At 29.4% G+C, this 20,002-nt stretch overlaps 1 protein-coding gene, 1 long non-coding RNA gene and 1 pseudogene across 2 annotated transcripts; all 3 read right to left on the bottom strand.

Annotated features, from left to right (window-relative positions):
* Nucleotides 1–960: 960 nt before the first annotated feature.
* Nucleotides 961–5,742, bottom strand: LOC110671451 (sugar transporter ESL1). The gene is made up of 18 exons (XM_058146809.1): nt 5,435–5,742; nt 4,432–4,494; nt 4,140–4,229; nt 3,982–4,041; nt 3,820–3,885; nt 3,224–3,289; nt 3,051–3,126; nt 2,890–2,954; nt 2,652–2,744; nt 2,470–2,550; nt 2,300–2,384; nt 2,166–2,209; nt 2,038–2,100; nt 1,892–1,951; nt 1,719–1,772; nt 1,518–1,577; nt 1,296–1,410; nt 961–1,223 (listed from the first exon to the last, which is right to left on the bottom strand). Exons 1-18 carry the CDS (start codon nt 5,621–5,623, stop codon nt 1,093–1,095), a joined length of 1,461 nt encoding a protein of 486 aa, XP_058002792.1. The 5' UTR covers nt 5,624–5,742; the 3' UTR covers nt 961–1,092.
* Nucleotides 5,743–8,711: 2,969 nt separating this feature from the next.
* LOC110656892 (sugar transporter ERD6-like 5) lies at nt 8,712–11,186 on the bottom strand (annotated as a pseudogene).
* A 4,095-nt stretch (nt 11,187–15,281) lies between these two features.
* On the bottom strand, nt 15,282–17,253 carry LOC110656886 (uncharacterized). The gene is made up of 3 exons (XR_009148805.1): nt 16,925–17,253; nt 15,700–15,897; nt 15,282–15,524 (listed from the first exon to the last, which is right to left on the bottom strand). It is a non-coding gene; the product is annotated as an uncharacterized LOC110656886 (long non-coding RNA).
* Between the last annotated feature and the right edge of the window lie 2,749 nt (nt 17,254–20,002).

Here is a 20,002-nt window from a genome sequence, read left to right as displayed (position 1 = left end):
TTTTTAGATTTTTTTTTTCTGATATAGTAAATTCAAATTTTGGAATTGTATTATAAAAAAAAATTTTAATTTTCTAACTCTGATTTAAATAATTTATCTTCAATTTAATGCAAAATTGAATTGATTTTGTTTGCCTTTGCAAAATACAATGTAATGGCCTTTTTTAAAAATTTTTTTATTATTGAAGTTATGTTTGGTCAAAAATAATTATTTTAGCTAATTAATCATTTTTAGGTCTATAATTAATTAAGTTAATTTTTTTAAAATTAATTTAATTAATTTTATTATATTAATTTAATTATGAGGCCTAAATATTAAATATTAATTATTATTTTGATAATTATCAGTTGTGGAAGTTAGAAAGTAATTGGAAGTTATTTACCATACGGGGAAGTTATTAAACCGCAAGAGAAGTTAATAGAAAGTGCAGGTAATAGATGGTAACTATTGAACATAGAGAATGTGAGCGTTGAGAATATACAAATATAAAATTCTCATATTTAAAAAATATGAGATTAGTGAGATACATAGAAATAAAAATTCATTCTTTTCACAAGGCTCATCAAGAAAGAATTTTCCTCAAACGCTTTGAGCTCTTCAAATCTCTAACAGTTGATATAGCTATAAATTGTTTAGTGCTTGCTATGGAAATACTCTCAATCACTCGAACAATAACAACTCAGCAGACTCCAACAGTTTTTTATCATTTATTTATTTGTGCTTAATTTTCCAAACCTTATATTTAATTTCTTTTAGCCTTGCAATAAAATATCAAGCAATCAATACAAGTTCATTCTAATTTATTATGAGGTTTTAATAAATTGCATTTAGTATATTCGATTTCCCATAGTTGTTTAACTAGAAGTCAAAAATATGTTAGAACGTCTGCACTTTTTAAGCTGTTAACTAATGCTGCCTAACATAATTCAATGGATTACATAATAATTTTATGATACATAATAAAAGGGAATTTTTCTCTTTCATAAATTTCATCATACTAATAAGTAGCGATCTTTCATCTGACACTTACTCTTTACTTCATTTTAAAAAGATAAAATAATTTACAATTACATTCAAAAAAAAAATAACTCATCATATGTCTTGTGGATTAAAAACCATTTTTGCTTGAATTTCTTCCAATGTTCGTCCTTTGGTCTCTGGCACCAACTTCCAAACAAATAAAACAGTGAAACCACACATAGTCGCAAAGATGAAAAATGTGCCTGCAGGGCATATATAAATTTAATCGTAATGTTCTCCAACTATAGCAAAACATTAAGGTGAGAGAGAGAGACCTGCAGAGCTCCATTCCATCATAAAGTTGAATGTGTAAGACACAAGCCAGGAGCAGGACCAATTGGTTAAGGTAACTAGGCTTCCGGCTGAGGCCTTGAAACTTACAGGAAATATCTGAAGTAAAAATTCATCTCTCAATTTAAGGTTCAAATCATCCGTTTCTCGAGTTAATTGATTAAAAAAAAAAAAAAAAGTAGAGTGACATCAAGAAAATTACATACCTCTGACATGATAACCCATGGTATTCCTGATATGCCTACTCCAAAAGCTGCGAGATAACCCTGCTCGCAGCAGTATCAATCGAGATTGTAATGTCATAACACAATTATAACACTTGAAATAGTATTTCTTTTTTTTTAAGATTTATTTGATAATATTTTAAGTTTTAATTTTCAGTTTTATCAAACACCAATTTGAGTTACCAATAAGCCAGCAAATGCCATAAATGGAGTGAGCTCCTTCAAATATCCATGTTCCTGGAGAGAGAGAGAGAGAGAGAGAGAGAGAGAGAGAGAAGAAATGTTTGTGATTCAGGAAAATGCCGATCAAAACCACATGCAAAATAATGGGAAGACGTATCTTAATTTGGTTAAACCTTCAATAAGAATGATAATCCAACTAGGCACAAGAACAAGCATGTTCCTCCAGAAGAAACCTACAAGTTTATATTCACCATCACCTCTCTATTTAACTACGTAAAATATTACACATTGAAGAAGAAGAAGAAGAAGACATTCTAACCATCAGGAGAGTTCGTCTTCCAAATATATCCATTAGGAGTAGACTCACAGTAGCTGCTACCAGCTGCAAAACATTTTCTGGGAGCTATAATATTTGAACGCGAGCTAAGCACAAAATCAAGTACATACCAATATAATAGCTAACGCTGTAGTTCCAAGAATTGTAGAAAAATCTGTAACAAACGAAAAAAAAGTCACCATTTTAAAAAAAATCTCCTAGTCATATGAATACCAGTCAAATTAATTAGTACCAATTCTCATACCAGCTTCCGCAAATATGGTACTGCTATAATATACCACGCCACTGTTCCCTCCAAATTGTTGCAGTAACATTAGCCCTACTCCAACCTAAGCCCAGTTCAAACAATCCAATGAAAATTCTAAATTAGTCATGAAACTGAAAGGAATTCAAAGAAATCACTTAAAGACTCACAATGATCGAATAACAATATCTCCTCTGGAACAAGTCAAGAGCATTGCCTTCTGAATTGTGTTGAAAGCTTTCGATAATATCCTATAAACAATGAAGTACATAATCATCTTCCAAAAAGATTCTTTCCATAAATCCTGTACATTCTTTCACTTTTCTGTGAGGTATGAAGGTTGAAATATTACTCTTATATCCATTGTTTCTACAGATACATCTGCATTTTTTCCCCAAAGATGTTGCAAAGAAGCTTCAAATTCTTTTTCTCTGCCACGTTTCGCCTGTAAAAATTTCAAATTTTCAACATTAAATATAAGAAGTGAATCAAACAATAACTAAGCTTTAATCTCATGAATTCTTTTTCATCATTATCCTTATTACACAATCACAAAAAAGAAAAATACCCTTGTTTTCAGTTGAACTCACCAGCCATCTAGGAGACTCAGGAATAAAAAATAAACCCAGAAGTTGCAACAGGCATGGAATAGAACCTGAATAATAATACAATAATTAATAGTAATAAAATTATATATACTTGAATCAATTAGCAAAGTAACTGATTAAAAGATAAAAAAAAATAAAATTACCAAGTAGAGCCAAGGTGCGCCAAGAAATTATATTTCCAATACAGTATGAGAATGCAAAGCCACAACTAGTTAACATCTGTGCAGTTACAAATTTTTTTTTTTTTTTAAATTGAAGTTCATGATAATATTAAAAAGAAAATTTTTTAAAATCTCAATTGGTTGTGTAGTTTCACCTGATTGGCTGACGTAAATCGTCCTCTGAGGCTCTTAGGTGTAATTTCTGCCACGTATACAGGTACCTGTCACTGTTAAAATTATTACCTCTGCCACATCAAGTCTTATTAGATCCACAGTCTGATGCTAAGATACAATTTTAAGTTGCCGGCAATTCAAAAAAGACATGACGTAAACCAGTAATCATACATTCTTGTAATAATTTGGAAGTTCAAGTTTCAAATCCTTTGAAACCAAATAATCTCACTGAAATTTTTAATTGGAAAATTAAATAAAATTAGTAAGAGAAAAGTGATATTACTTTATTATAGCATTCACACTAAACAAATGACCCAGTATTAGAGTAGTTTAATTGATTTTTATTTTGATAAATCTACAGAATTTTATTACTAGAAAAATAAAGAAAGGTGCTACCTTTTATTATATAATTCATTAATTATTGTTAGACCCATGAAAATTTTTCAAAATATTTTAAATAAAATTATAATGTTTAAATTCATTTTCTCGTAATAGATGAGACTGGGTGTTCAAACTCTGAAGATTTCCTTCATTTTAATAATTTTTAAAGCATCAAAGGAATAAAAAAGGGCATTACCACATAAGTAAGAAGCCCTACTCCAAGTCCAATCAACAGTCTTCCAATATCCAGCCACCATGCATCCTTTTGGACAAAAAGAAAAAAAATCAATCTATTTCAATGATTTAGTTAGTACTTGAATGTAGAATAGCAATTGCATGGGGAGGGAGGAAAATAAACCTTGGCAAAGGCTATTGCAAGCCACCCTGGAGTGCAGAATAATTCTGCTAATAACATTGTCTGCTTCAAATGAACACCAAATTAATTAACTGATTCAAGACTGCATGCAGATTTTAATTAAACTTAATTAATAGGGTTCTTGAAAAAGATTTAATTACTCGTCTCCGACCGACAACATCAGCTATCTTCCCACTTATAATTGCACCTATCATTCCTCCAATTGTCAGTATGGACCCAAAAACTGAGTACTGCACAGTTCACAGAAATAATGTTCATTCAATAGATAGGAGTACTTTTTTTATTTACATATGTTTTTAGTTGAGAGATTGGAGAGTAAGTACTTAAATTCGAGTTTCTTAATTGAACAATATGCCTATAGCCATTAAATTAAGTTTCACTAAATCGAAGGTATTTTCTTATCATCATCATCGGAAATGGTCAGTTACTAACTGCTGCCAAAGAGAGGCCTAAGTCTTGGATGATTCCAGATTCTGCCGGCGACGAATAACCCACCTGGGAAAGCAATTATATCACATTAAGTTAAACAATAATTTCCCGTTATCTAAAATATTCCGGCGACCAATAACCCACAAGCAATTCCGATCAGAACTCAGAATTCAAACAATTAAGTAATATACATATTACTTAAATTATTTAAAATAATTGGTGATGCAACATAGTCCTTCTATTCCAACCACCCCAACTCAAAGAAGTATATATCATTATAATATTTTATACCCAGTTAACTATTGTTCAAATTTCAGCTGCTTTCGTATCTGTGTTTGATGGAGAAATTCAAGATAATAAAAAAAAATTAAAATATAATAATACTTTCATTTCTTTTATTCCTTCTGTTGAAGAATCTAATAAGTAAGGCTAATACCTTTTATTTCTTTTTAATTTTTTATTTGTGAATGCTCAATAGGCCCAATCTTAAAAGTACTTCTGTTCTTGAAACTCCACTTTATGTCTCTATTAATAATTATTTCATTTGACATTGCAGATTAAATATATCTATAAAAAGGTGTGATGTAGAACTCACCTTCAATGCCCAACCTTCAAATTTCAACAAGTTCTCATTTATATTTCTCAAAAATAATTTTATTTAATATATAACACAATTATATTTGAGGCCCTTAATAATGGGGTTGGATTGTACGAGATTCCTTCAGTGATTGCTTATCGTACCCCAAGATATTAGAAATACTAAAATTATTATTTTTTAGGATATGTGATGTAAATATTTAACTTTTAAATATATCAGTAAATATTTGAGATCTTGTCTTCACTTGGAATCTAAGAAAACTAAAATACGAGGGTAAGTTCATATGAGATTTTCCTGATTTTTTGGAACTACATGCTAGACGTCCATGTTTTTGGGTTTTGATTAAAACTCTGCGTTTTCGACTGCATAAATCAACGGGACAAACATAATAATTATAGGAGTACTTACGGAACAGCCATAGCAGAAGGAGCCACAGACAGCGATGAAGGTGCTAAGGAAAAGAACTGAAGCGATGGAGGAATCTCTGGCCGCTCTGTTGAAGTTACTAATCTCATGAATAGTGTTGGGCGTCGGCTGTGCATCAAGAAGCAAAGGCCTCGTCGTCGGCAGCCCTTCTTCTATGCACCCTCTTTCCATATTTTTGTGTGTCTTGGAAGTGGGAAGAAACAGAGAAAGTGGGCGGCCGGGGCTGTGTGTTGATTCTATATCAGTGCACAAACATAATCTGTTTATGCAATAATTATATAGGTAGTAGAGAAGGGACTGTACTTTGACTTATTCATAGAATTTCATTTTGGAGAAATCATTGAATATAAGACCATGAATTTAATATAATAAATTAAATTTTAAAAAAATTAACAAAATAATATATTACTTTTATTTATTTATCTATAATTATATTATTATTATTATTTACAAATAAGAGGACAATTGTTAATGGACAAAATATATTTATTATATTTGTAAAATAACTATTTTAAATAGCGTTAATAATAAATTGTTTAAATAAACAAAAAAAATATAATTCTAATGTTTAAATATTAAAAATTTCAAGGTCACCAAAAATTATGGTTAAACTAAGATTTTTAATAAAAAAATAAGCAAAACTTCTAAATAAAAAACTGATACTTATAAAATTATTTATAAAAAAAATCTTAATATTAACTATTCAAATAAAAATATAATTCTGATACTTAATATTAGAAATGGGAATTATTATGAATCATGTCATAGGAATTAGGTTTATCAATTCATTCTATACAGTTATGGAAGAATCTGAACAATGGCCTTAATAAGAAAAAGAAAGAAATTATGCTATAAAATTCTAAATAAGAAAAAAAACACTTTTGTATGAATTTAAAAAAAATTAATTAATTAACTAATATAATATAAATACTGTTATAAAATTACTATTTAAATAACCTTAATGCTAACTATATAAAGAAACAAAAAAAATATAGAAATTTCAATCGAAGATATTTAATTATTATCTCATAAAATGTAATTAATCTCAATGTTTTAGTGTTTATTATTCCTTTCAATTATTATTCTGATAATTTTGACCTTTTTTTTTTATGCACATGAAACGCTATGAAGCCATAAAAACTACAAGTAAACCAAACAAGGCCTTACATGATCTGGTACTGAAATAAATAAATAAATTACAACCGTTCCTTTTCCCATCCATCGACACCTCACTATCAATCCACCGTGACCACAGCCTCGTCCTCCTCCTTAACCCTCACCTGTGAAGGACAATGACATAAAAAAAATAAAATAAAATAAAATATATATATATATATATATATATATATATATATATATATATATATATATATATATATAAATTAAAAAATATTGTATTAGAAGAAAATGACGTATTTGTAGTCTCTCTCAATTTTCCATTAAGATATAAAATTTGATAAAAATCAATTTACTTAAATTCAAAATCAGAATATTAATTATTCATTAATCTAGATTAACTAAATCGAAACCATTTTAAGAAAGATGAATAGTCTCTCTTTTTTGAATCTTAAACTTAACCAGAACTAATAATTTGGTTTTATTTCATACATTAATTTTTGAAAAAAAGAAAAATTTTTAAAATGTTTATAATAGTTAAATTATTTTAATTTAAAGTAAATTAAAAATATAACTAAAATCAAAATTTTCATAATCAAGACTTTGAGAATATTTAGTTTAATTTATAAATTAATTAAATTTATTTATAATAAATAAAAAGTCATGAATAAAATAATATTTGATTTAGCTTATAAGTTAGATAAACTATTTATTACTTAAAATAAGTAGAAGTTATGAGGAAGATGTCTCTAGCTTCTGATTATCTATGCATTCTAATTTTTTTTAGATAAGATTTGATAGTTTATTGATAAGAATAATAAGATGAGTACAATATAATGTTCTCATAAGAGAAAAATTATAAACATAAATAATTAAAATATTTTATTCAAATATGATTTGAATATAATAAAATAACCTTCCAAGTAGTAACATGTCTATTTTGATTTTGAACGATCAAATAAATATTCTATAATACTATTCTTTTAGGATCTTATTATCTTTGTAGTCCACAGGAAGTAATCAACCATTAAAAGTCAATAGAAGAACAGGTGCACTACTAGACTCCATTAATAAAAAATCTTTACCTATACCTGAATTTTCAACTAAAAAAAAATTAACGATCCAAGTTAACATTTTAATTATTATTTGATTAAGTAAAATATTATATTAATATTTTCCTAATACTTTTTAAAAATATTAACATTATCTCCATTTTAATAAACTCTCAACTACTTAAAAATTTAAAAAATATAATTTTTTTATCATTTTGAGATATTAACTTACATTTAACTATATATTAACTAAACACTTAAACTCTTAAACCATTTAAAAGTAACTTTCAAATAATTTTACTAAACACTCAACTACTTATTTATAGATTAACATATAAATTAAAAATTAAAAGATTTATAAATATTTAAAGAGTTAATCTACTATATTTTATAAAAATATCAAAATTACAACTGATAAACGATAAATTAAATATTTATCGGTTACAATTTACATCATCTTTAAAATATGAAATATTTTCTAGTTAATTTTATTTTATATTTTATTCATACTGTATTACTCTTTTAAAATTTATTATTTATAAAATTTTTGTCTTTAAATTATGTTTTATATGATTAAATTATTTATAATTATAAGAAATAAAAAAATATTAAAATTAATAATTAAACTAGTTATAATATTTATTATTATATATATAACTATATTTTTAATGAAAATTATTTTTTAATTCCTATATTGTTATATAATAAATTAATATTACAATTGATTGATAAGAATTACTCAATGTTCTAGAACCGCCAATTCCAAGAGAACAGGAGCGTAGGCAGCTGGACTACGAAAAAGGAGTTCCTCATGTCACGTCTCTTTCGAAGAAAACAAAAAAGTCACGGTTCTTGACGTGAGGGCTTGGATGAGGATTAAAGCAGTGATCTTGCTGTCCACCAAAAAAGGAAAATTGAAACGACGGAGTTTTCGTGCAAGCATGTTACCAAAGAATTCAGCACATGTATAATTTTAGCTATTAAATTTTTGAAAAAATTATTATTTAATTTTTATATATTAATAAAATTAATTATTTAATTTTTATATTTTAAAAAATATAATATTTAAAATATAAAAATTATACATGTTTGGCGGGTGCTTTCGATTCAGTTTGCTAGTGATATTCTTTTGCTAGTCTCAGGTACTAGCTTTGCAATGAACAGAACACCAGCACTATTAATGGCAGCATATATGATGAATGTTCCTGGAAAACAGAATAAAAAAACTTGAAGAAACATATAATATCATATACACGGTATAAAAGATGAAGTAAATTTGGCTCTGACTGTAGGAGTGGCATCACCTACTGGGCTCCATTCAAACAAAAAGTTGAAAGTGTAGGCAATAACCGAAGAACCAATCCAGCAAATTAAATTGACAAGACTTCCAGCTGAACCCTTTATGTTTATGGGTAATATCTGAAACCGTCACCAATTTTCATCAGAAGAACTAAATCCCCAAAATGAATGCAAGGCATAACATAGAAATCAAGAGAGAATCATATACCTCTGACATGATTACCCATGGTATCCCTCCCATGCCAAATGCAAAGGAACCTAAGTACACCTATTTAGTTTGAATAATTAAGCAACTAATAAGCAAGTGACCAAATTGAGAGAAACAGGACTAAGCTAGAGCAGAAAGATGAATAGGTACATTACCAATACACCCAAAAGCACCAAAATAGAAGTCAGATCCTTCCCCAGGTGGAGATCCTGTTTTGATTGCACACATATTATCATTGTTGGAAGAGCAATAGTTAGTCCTAGGAAGCTACTAAGATAATAGTTTTGAGAAAACCTGGAAGAAGTATGACAATCCTGTGAGGACGCAACCCAAGCAAGTTCGGACTGCAGATACCTGGAAACAAAGCAATGATTCAGTGTTAGTTTCTTGGTAATTACCATTACTAAAGAGATTTATCTTCCCTTTCTTACCAGCAATAACGGTCTTCTTCCTGACTTATCTATTAATATAACCCCCAAAGTTGTTATTGTAATCTGCAATGGTTCTTTTGCTGTCTTAGAACAATTAGCACCATGAATATACATGTACAACGCTAAACTCAATTAAGAACCTGAGCAACTGATGCTGCTATATTGCCAATTGTGCTCGAGAAGCCTGCCATTAGTCAAAAAAATTATGCCTTTATATACCCTTACTTCATTATCTGTTGCTTTACACTGATCTTCTCATCCAATAGACTATCCTATTATTTACCAGCAGAATCATAAATAATGGTTGTGTAAAATACAAAACCATTGAGCCCTCCAAATTGTTGGAACACCATCAGCCCAACTCCAACCTAGAAATGAATTCCTATTAGCAGTTTAGCACAGATAAAAAAAAGGCCTTCAATAGGTAACAGGCCACCACAGTTAATTTCTGAAGCTTACAATGAGTGAGTAAGCATATCTCCACTGGAACAGGTTAAAATTCTATCTACTGAGTTTTCATGGAGGTGGTCTGTGTACTCCTTGAAACAGAAAATCCGTAACTAATTGCTTTTTTCAAAGCCTATGATGGTAAATATATAGCTGAGAGATAATAGACTATTAGTATCTACATGTTCATAGTAATTGCACAAGATTTTACTTTGACATCTGCTGCTTCTTTTGATATATCAGTGCTCTTTCCCCTGAGACACTGCAGAGAAGATTCAAACTCTTTAACACGACCAATTTTTGCCTGCAGGAAATTACACTCGTTACTTCAGCTAATTTATTAACAAAATCTCATTTCACATTAAATCATGTCAGTAAGAATGAATTATATTTATTTAAAACACAAACAGAAATAGGCCTAGCACCATTAACTGAAGCCAAACTCACCAGCCATCTAGGGGACTCTGGAATGAGATATAAGCCTCGCAGCTGTACTGGACACGGAATAATTCCTGAAAATGTAATTACCCACCAGTCAATATGACTTGTAGGGCTAACTTTGGATTGTATCAACAATAAGTTATATTTCAAGAGCAAAAGGTTTGACCTTTTATGGCCAATGTTCGCCAATTGACAAGAGAACCAACAAGAAATGTAAGTGCCTTGCCCAGATTTATCGGCAACTGTAAAATGAAGCGTATGCTCAAATGAACAAAGATTTTACCACTAACACAAAGTCCATAATGAGTATGCGTACCGCGTTCAGCCGTGAAAATGCTCCCCTTGTATTCTTGGGTGTAATTTCTGCAAGATGTACAGGTGCCTGCATGGGAGTAGTTTGCTACTTTCTCAGTTTATTGCCTGGCTAGATCAATCAATCAGAAAGCAAATCTGAGTATGATTACCACATAAGAAAGAAGCCAAATTCCACAACCCAGTGAAAATCTTCCAAGATAAAGCCAAAAAGCATCCTGTTGCAGGCATTCAACTTTAAGTATCATTAACAAAGTAAAAGAAAAACAAAATAACAAAAGAAGCCTATTAACTCGGTTCAGGCTGTGATTTTTAATCAGCTTTTCTCTGTTTAACAGTTTGAACAAAATAAATACAAGGAGAAACAAAACCTTGGCAAATATAATTGGAAGCCATCCCAGGATGCAGAATATTTCTGAAATTGCCATGGCCTGTTCAACCAGGATAAAATAATTAAAATTTTACGAATTGGATAATATTTTCAATTGAAATTTAACTCTAAGCCATGAAAAATATAACTGTGACCTACTATTGCAGCTAACATTACTCCAATGGTTAGTATTGAACCAAAAATAGAATACTGCATCACAGAGCAAATAAATTTAGAGAGAAAAATTGAGTAGAGATATCAAAATGATATATTTTTAACTAAACTAGTTCGATTCAATAAACATTCCATTGTGTCAGTCTGCCAAGTCAATAATAATGGCTTACTCAACCATCATGTAAATCAAAATAATTAATTGAAGTCATGTTACTGTGAATTTGAAATAAGCTTAACATCTTTTCATTTTTTTTAAAATTTTTCTTTTTGAATATGTCTTGAATTTCCAACATTTCACTCGCTGAACTACCACATTTAGTGGCAAGTTTGTCTTCAAGATTTACTATGATCCACGAATCTAAAGCTTGGATAAAATCCATCACATGGCCTTGAAGAATGTGAAAATCATCTCATTCATTGCATACAAACATGTGCTTGAAGATTTGAATTAACCTTCCATGACCTTTGACTGAGATATGTGAGCAAGCGTGTGTTATTTGGGTGTAAAAGGAAACTTTGAGTTTGAGAGCTTCCACTCAACTATATAATTTGTACCCTTCACTTTGATAGTGTTACCTTCTATCTTCGTCCGTTGATGTCAGCAACATGCCGAACAATGCAAATTCCCGAAGAAAGTGAATTCTATGTTTGTCTGTGTGTTTTATTTTTATTATTCTTTAATCTTTTCTCAATCTAATTCCTAACATATTGGTATCAAAGCCATTCCTGTCTTCTTGTTGATTCATAATGGACTTATCAAATGTAGATTGAGAAATTTAACCAAACCAACAGTTTCAATTTATGGCAAGTCAAGGTAATGACCCCAAAAGGTCTGAAGAAGGCAATATTGGATATTACACAAAAACCAGAATCAACGTCCGCAGAGAAGTGAGAAGAGACAAATGAAAAGTCCTTAAATGCGGTACAACTTTGTTTGTCATATGCATTTCTAAGGAAAGTTTTGACAGAAAAAAAATCGTAGCTGACTTTTAGTCAAACTTTTTCACTGTAATAGTCAAAGTGCCATTCATTTGACTAAGGACAGATGTTTCGTGAAAGAATAAAATATATTTATTAGAATTATGATTCAAAATTGTAATAGAATTTGGATAGATTTTTTCCTAATTTGAGTGAGAAAATACTCTTATATAGAGGAATTATTTCCTATTTAGAGTAGAACTCTTATTGTAGTGTTATTCCTAACTTGAGTGGGACTTCTAATTAGATTATGATTGAGGTAATTAATACCATAAATAGGAGAATAATAAAAAAAGTTATTTAGCTTTCAGCTCATGAAATGAGGCTATCGCCCATTATAAAAAGGTGCTTTGCCAATTGCTTCGAATTTGGCTCCCATTGATGAGGGGCGCTTGCCCATTGATGAGGAGCGCTTGCCCATTGCAGTGGAGAGAGGCTTTGGTATAAGGTGGAAAAATCACATAGAATTCAAGAGAAAGGGATTCATAATAGTAAATATATTGGGTTATGTTTAGAGGAGATTCAGAGAGACAAACTAATGTATTTATTATGAGTAGTTTGATGTAATATAGGTTCTCTTTGGTGTAATTGGGTTTATGGGTAGTATAACTTTGAGTTTGTAATGATGATTTATTATTGTTAATAGTGGAAGATAGCATGACTGTAAATGTAGCCCTATATTGAGAGGGTGAACCACGTAAATATTAATGTTTTATATGTTTGTTTTCTTTTTTTGCAGTTTACAAGCTTCCGCGATGCACAACAATATTGATATATATTACCATTTTATTAGAGATACTATCATAACTAGCAATATAACTATGAAATAGATTTGTACTGTAGCTAATCTAGTTGATATTAGGACTACACACTATTTTTTGGAGAACTGAACCGAAGAACTGTACCGAACCGACAGGAACTATATTGAACCGAATTTATTTTGATACTTTGGTTCGATTCTGGTTCTTCATTAAGAATCGAATTAGAATCGTACCGAAACTGTACCAAACAGATAATCGAATTTATATATATATATATATATATATATATATATATATATATATATATATATATATATATATATATATTTTAAGATGTACTGTATACTTTAAATATAATTATATATATTTATGTATATATATATAATTATGAACTAAATATAACTTAATATTACATTTCATTCTTCTATATTTTCTTAATAATTTAAGTTATAAATACATTAAATTACTTTGTCATTCTTAATTATAAATATACTATTATCTTATATATATATATATATTAATTCTTAATTATATTTATATCTTATAGTTAAATATTATATGATTAATAAATAGTTAAAATGTATATTATATGATATACTATTATATTATATAATATATTTAATCCTAAGTTATATATGCACTTTATAATTAAAGATTATATAATTTAGGTATAGCTAAAATATATATATATATATTATGTATTATGTATTAATAACTCAATTCAAAACTTAAATGCTAATTCAAGTATGACTTTTAAGGAAATAATTACATAAAATTATTTTAAGAATCGAGAACCGAACTGGAATCATACCGAATTGAACCGGAACCGAAGAATAAAGAATTGTACATAACTGAACCGAAACAATAAAAAACCGAACCAAAATCGTGCCGAAATTTTGAAATTCTAATTCGATTCCAGTTCGTATGTAAATTTCGAATTGAACTGGAACCGAACACCCATAGTTGATATATTGACAAAACCGCTTCCATTGTCAAAGTTCAAGCATTGCTTGGACTTGATCAGTGCTTCTAGCAATTTTTTGAATTATCTCTACAAGCTTATACAGAGAAGGCGGAGAAATTTATTTTGGTTTAACAATTCAAGTTTAGGTGAAAATTTGTTGAGTAAGTCTTAGATTACCCACATTTCACTCATCGAAGAATCATATTTAACTAGTTATTTTATTTGTGCGTCATGCGAATTATTTATTATTTATTTTAATAATAATTTTGTATTTTATATTTTATTTTTTAAAATTATATTATTAAATTTTATTAATGATAAAATTTGTAATTAATTATGTTAAAAAATCATAATTAATGTGAAACAATCATCATATTGTGGCAATGCCATTATTAGAAATAGATGAGGAATGACTTTATATGCTATTTAATTTTAAATTTTAAAGTAATTTGATTAATAAATTAATTTTATTATTTCTTTAAAATTATATGCCATGTGGCGATTTTTTTAAGTCAAGTTTCAATTTTTAAATTATATATGTCATGTGGCAAAATTTTAAACGCTATTATTAAATTAAATGCCTTAATTTTATAAATTATTCTTTTAGTTTTAACTTTCTTATTTATACAAATAGATATATGTGTGTGTGTTTGGCAAGAATCGAAAGCTTTAAGATTTGCCATGACACAAGAATCTAAAGCTTGGCTAAAATTTGTCATGTGGAGAAATGGTAGCCACCATCTCTAATATCACTCACTTTTAACATTTTGTTATATTATTAGTCCACATCATCTATTTTTTAAAATTTTTTCTTATTTCTCTCTCTTATTTATCATTTAAAGATAAATGAGAGTTCTTTTTTCTCTTCCATCACTGATTCATATATCTGTTCGCCATTAATTGTTAAAGAAAGAAAGGTAATATGGACCAATAATAAGACAAGTGTTAAAGGTGTTAGAAGTGAGTTTCATTTGAGATAGTGGCTAGCATCAGCTCCGTTGAAGAATGAGAAAATCTTCTCATTTATTGCATATAAACATGGGCTTGAAATTTTGAAGGAATCTTCAATAATCTTAATATGACTTGATTCTGATTTAACATGTGCAGGACCAAATGTGCTTTGGTTCAAGCACAAGTCGTAGTTATAATAAGTCATCTCTTAATACTTCTGTATGTGTGTGAGCGAGTGTGAGTTATTTGAGTGTAACAGTAGATTTTGAGTTCGGGAGCTTTCACTCAAGTTTATAATTTGTTTTTTCAATTTCGCTTGTAAACATAAACAAGAAGCCGAACTATATAAATTCTGTATTTGTTTATGTAAGCAAGATAAAATTATATAATACAAATAGATAAGCAAACACACTTCTAATGCACAAACAAAATATCTTGCTCGATGATTTGGTGACTCGAGCCAGAAGCCAGAACGCAGGGAAAATGTTTAAAACTTGGTTCTCACCTCAGACGTGGTAACGCCAAGTTCATCCACAATGCCAGTCTCGGCAGGGGATGAATGACCCACCTGCATATCACCCACAAAATTATGAATTGGATGTTCCAATCTCCATGAATTGCTGATAAGAATGAAGTTCATTTGGCAACATCACAGCTACCTCTTCTACTCAGGGCATAGTTTTAGCATATGGAGGGAAGTTAAAGTATCAAAGAAAATGAATAGAAGTAAGAAGACAACTTACAGCAATTCCGAAAACATTGGATCCGCAAGCAGCAGCTGAGGTGCTGAAGACCAATATAGAAGTGATGGGCGAGAAAGGTTCTGTGTGTTCATCATTATTGCCAGGACAACTATTCTCAACAACTAGCCTTGTTACTGCTTCTTCCATTTCATCCGCTGTCCTTAACTTTCGCGCGCCCAAAAGCAGAGTTTGCTAGAACTGCGAAGGATCAATTATTACCACCACTGTTCAATCTAAAGGTTCTTTTACACCACCATTAGTTTCAATCATGAGCCAGTTTTGGTCTGGTTTTGAATCAAAATCAACGATTTTAGTTTGTCGAGGGAATGAACTTAAATTGAACTATAATCACCAGTTTGGTTCCTGGCAGTTTCAATTCTACTTTCATTTTGATTTCTATTCGATCTAGATTGGGGCTAGGGGTGTTCAATTCCAATTTTAAGCTTGTTTCTTCTTAATATGTGGAACCGGAATCGAATCCATGTTTCTTTGATTTTTAGGAACTAAAATTAGAACTGAGCTTTGATTTCTATTTTAGTTTGGTTCTAAGTAATTTCCATATAATTCTGGTTCTAATTTTGATTTCAATTTTAGTTTAAGTCTCAATTCTTACATTTAATATTACAACATTTTTATGTTGATTTTGAAAGAGTAAAAAAATCAAAATAGCAATAAAAATGAGGGAAAAAAATCAAATAAGTTCTTGTAATTTCAGTCAAGGGCCAAATCGGTTCAAAATCAAATTTTTACACTAAATAAAGACAAAACTTTATAATTAAGGCTTAATAGACCCAATTTTTAGAAAAAAAAAATTGTTTTCTCTAATTTTTTACTAATAAAATTAAAATAATAATTTTAATATTAAATATTTTTATTCATCATATTCTTCAATTTTTTAAGTTTATTTTAATTAAAAATAATAAATAATTTTTAATATTTAAAATTAAAAAATAATAATTTATTAAATAAGAACTTATTTAGCCTTAATTAAAAAGTTCAATCCTTATAAGTTTGAACTTATTTACTTCTCCACATGGAAGTTTTTCTTGTCTTTTTTCAATAAAAATAATAGTCTTAACGTAAAAATTAATGTTAAAGAAAATGAATAGAAGCATCAAAGAAAATGAATAGAAAATAATGCCTCTTCTACTTAGGGCGTAGTTTTAGCATATGAAGGGAAGTTGAAGTTTCAAAGAAAATGAATAGAAGTAAGAAGACAACTTACAGCAATTCCGAAAACATTGGATACGCAAGCAGCAACTGAGGTGCTGAAGACCAATATAGAAGTGATAGGCGAGAAAGGTTCTGTGTGTTCATCATTATTGCCAGGACAACTATTCTCAAGTCTCAACAACTAGCCTTGTTACTGCTTCTTCTTCCGTTTCATCCCCTGTCCTTAACTTTCGCGCGCCCACAAGCAGAGTTTGCTGGAACTGCGAAGGATCAATTATTACCCCCACGGTTGAATCTAATGGGTTCTTTTATGCTTGTCTTACATTATACTCTCTGCCCTAAACAGGCAAAAAGGACTAGGAATGTGGCTGCTGCAATTTATTCAGTTTTGTACTATGGTACTGTTAAACTTTGAATAAATTGAACCATTGAAAAACATTCTTCCAACAAGCTAAATTCACAGTCACGGCGGATACAACTACAAGTCAAAATCTTATTTTCACCTTTAGAAATCTAAGTTATTCAGAACCAGAAGTCTTCTTTAGCCTCTCCTTTACAAGGCACGCCAAGAAGCTCAAAGTTGTTGATATATAGGGACAACCTTATAAGGTATTTGATTGAGAGACGTAAGTAATTTAATTTTTTTTATAATGTTGGCCACAACAATATGATTTAAGGTTATTTTTATTAGGACGTAATAAAAAATATAAAAAAAAATTATGATTATATTGAATTATATATTCCATCAATTTATTTAATAATATAACAATTTATATCTAATCTATATATAAATATAATAAAATTGTTCTCAAAATGAAATTCACTAAAACGTGATAAGTAACGATTTATTAAATTTTTTTTCTATTTGCCCTTTTTGTTCCTATTTTCCTAATAATTTTAAGACATCAATTGATAATATATAGTAACATGTAAATATTAATAGACCTATAAGATATTTAATAAAAAAATTATAACAACATTATAAATTTTAATTAATAGTAAAAAAATTAAGGGTCATAATTATAAATTATATAAACCAAAGCAATCTTTTTATTTTCCGCTATAATTATGAGGTCATGTACTTAATTTTTTATAATAAAAAAATTTAGACAATAGTTACAATTTAATTAATATTAGGAAAACTAAAAATCAGCTATAAATTATATGAATCAATATCAAATATCAAAAATTAAATTAGTCACCTCCTAATACAAATAGAAAAATATAATGTCCAATCAAGATTTTTCTCTTAAATCTATCAAATTATATTTTAGTAAATAAGACATTAAGCATCACTAAGATAATCTTTATCTTATAAGAATTTATTTATATACATTTTAGTGATATCTTATTATTTATTTTTTATATTCATTATTCTTAATTTATATTTATTCTTCATATTTATTTTTTTTTCATATTTTCACAATTTTGTTTTTAAGCTATTCATAAAACATTTTAAATAAATTAAATATATATAGGAAAAACTATATAATTATATATTTATTTAATTAAATAATATATTAATAGTGATTATATCTGCACACTGCGTGAATAAAAATCTATTATTTTCATATAGTGAAATATCAATTACATGATGTAATTTACACTTTAACTAATATAATCATTAAATATAAAAATGTACATGATCATAGTTTTAATTTGTTTCTTTCGTTGTCACCATCGTTGCTTGCCTGTCACCAACACCACCATTAGTTTTGTCGCAAGGGATTTTGCGGTCGCCTGGACGATCACTCACCGAAGTGGGAAAAGTGAGGAGTCGCCACCTTAGTTTTGAGGGAAACTAAAGAAAACCATTTGGGAAGATAAATTAAAATGAAACCACTTCAAAACAGAGATTCCAGGTTTGGGGTCCGTAAACGGGTGGGGAAGGTGTTAGGCACCCCACCTCGTCCCTTAATAAGGGTAAGTAGATTTAATTTTGCATTCTTTATAAATTAGTTAAGAGGGCTCGGATGGAAATGTTAATCCTTTTTCATAAGGAAATTTTGATCTTTCACTAAATTCGGATCACTCAGATACACAAGTAAATGAGACCACCTTAGTGAATTGACGTTACGAATTTTTTAGTTATGAGATTATTTTGCGTACGGGTTAAGATTTGGTGTGAAAATCGGATAAGAACTCTCCTCCGATCTCTTTTAAGTTATTTATTAAAATTTTGAAGGGAGATCGGATAAGAACCCTCCTCCGATCTCCTCTAGATGTTTATTAAAACTTTTAAGTTGAGACCGGATAAGAACTCTCCTCCGATCTCTTTTAACGTTTATTAAAATTTTGAGGGGAGATCGGATAAGAACTCTCCTCCGATCTCCTCTAAACATTTATCAGAATTTTCGAGTTGAGACCGGATAAGAACTCTCCTCCGATCTTTTTTTAACGTTTATTAAAATTTTGAGGGGAGATCGGATAAGAACTCTCCTCCGATCTCTTTTAGATTAACAGAGCACGAAGGGACTTTTCCGATCTCCCGGATTTTAATTTCAGTTACATGACATAAGAGCCTAAAGCTAAGGATTCTGGCATTCAAAGATATTGGGGATAAGGCTTCTCGATACCTTTTGGCTAGGTGGGGAAAACTAGACTTGATTTACCGACCTTCCATGTATTCATTTTACCAATATCTATTAATGACCGATCTATTCTGTTTTGTTTATTTTGGTTTTATTCCACTTTATGACATCTTTGTCGAATTCTTTGTTTACGCCACTAATAGTTTGGCTATCTTCCCGACGCGTTATTCAGTTCTCTCTTTAAAAGAGATCCTTAAGTTGCGATTACTCACGCCTTACTGCACCGTTTACACGCTACTAGGAGCTAGAGAACTTGCACTCGTAAATGACGAAGATTAATAAAATGACAGACTAATCACTAAAGAGATAACTCGAGAGTAACATTCTTTTGGGTCCTTTTGCACAAAATGAACTTGGAGAAAATCACATACGTAAGAAGAACAAAGAAAGTGCGAAAAATAAACGTAAACACTTAGTAAAACAGCAATATGAGCTCTTACCTGTGAGGAGCCAAATCTACTGAAATAGCTACGGGGTGGCAAATAGAGATAAGACAGTGGACTGATTAGCCTGAGAGCTGATGTTCGTCGGGAAGTGAA

The sequence above is a fragment of the Hevea brasiliensis genome, chromosome 5 (assembly GCF_030052815.1).
Source record: "Hevea brasiliensis isolate MT/VB/25A 57/8 chromosome 5, ASM3005281v1, whole genome shotgun sequence".
Classification (NCBI taxonomy): domain Eukaryota; kingdom Viridiplantae; phylum Streptophyta; class Magnoliopsida; order Malpighiales; family Euphorbiaceae; genus Hevea; species Hevea brasiliensis.
This window is presented reverse-complemented; position numbering and strand designations above follow the sequence as displayed.

Coding starts and splice junctions, on each gene's coding strand:
- LOC110671451 (XM_058146809.1), bottom strand. CDS start 5,623: ATGGAAAGAGGGTGCATAGAAGAAGGGCTGCCGACGACGAGGCCTTTG. Junction 2,101..2,165: donor CAGCGTTAGCTATTATATTG/GTATGTACTTGA, acceptor AATGTTTTGCAG/CTGGTAGCAGCTACTGTGAG. Junction 1,578..1,718: donor TGGCATTTGCTGGCTTATTG/GTAACTCAAATT, acceptor TGCTGCGAGCAG/GGTTATCTCGCAGCTTTTGG.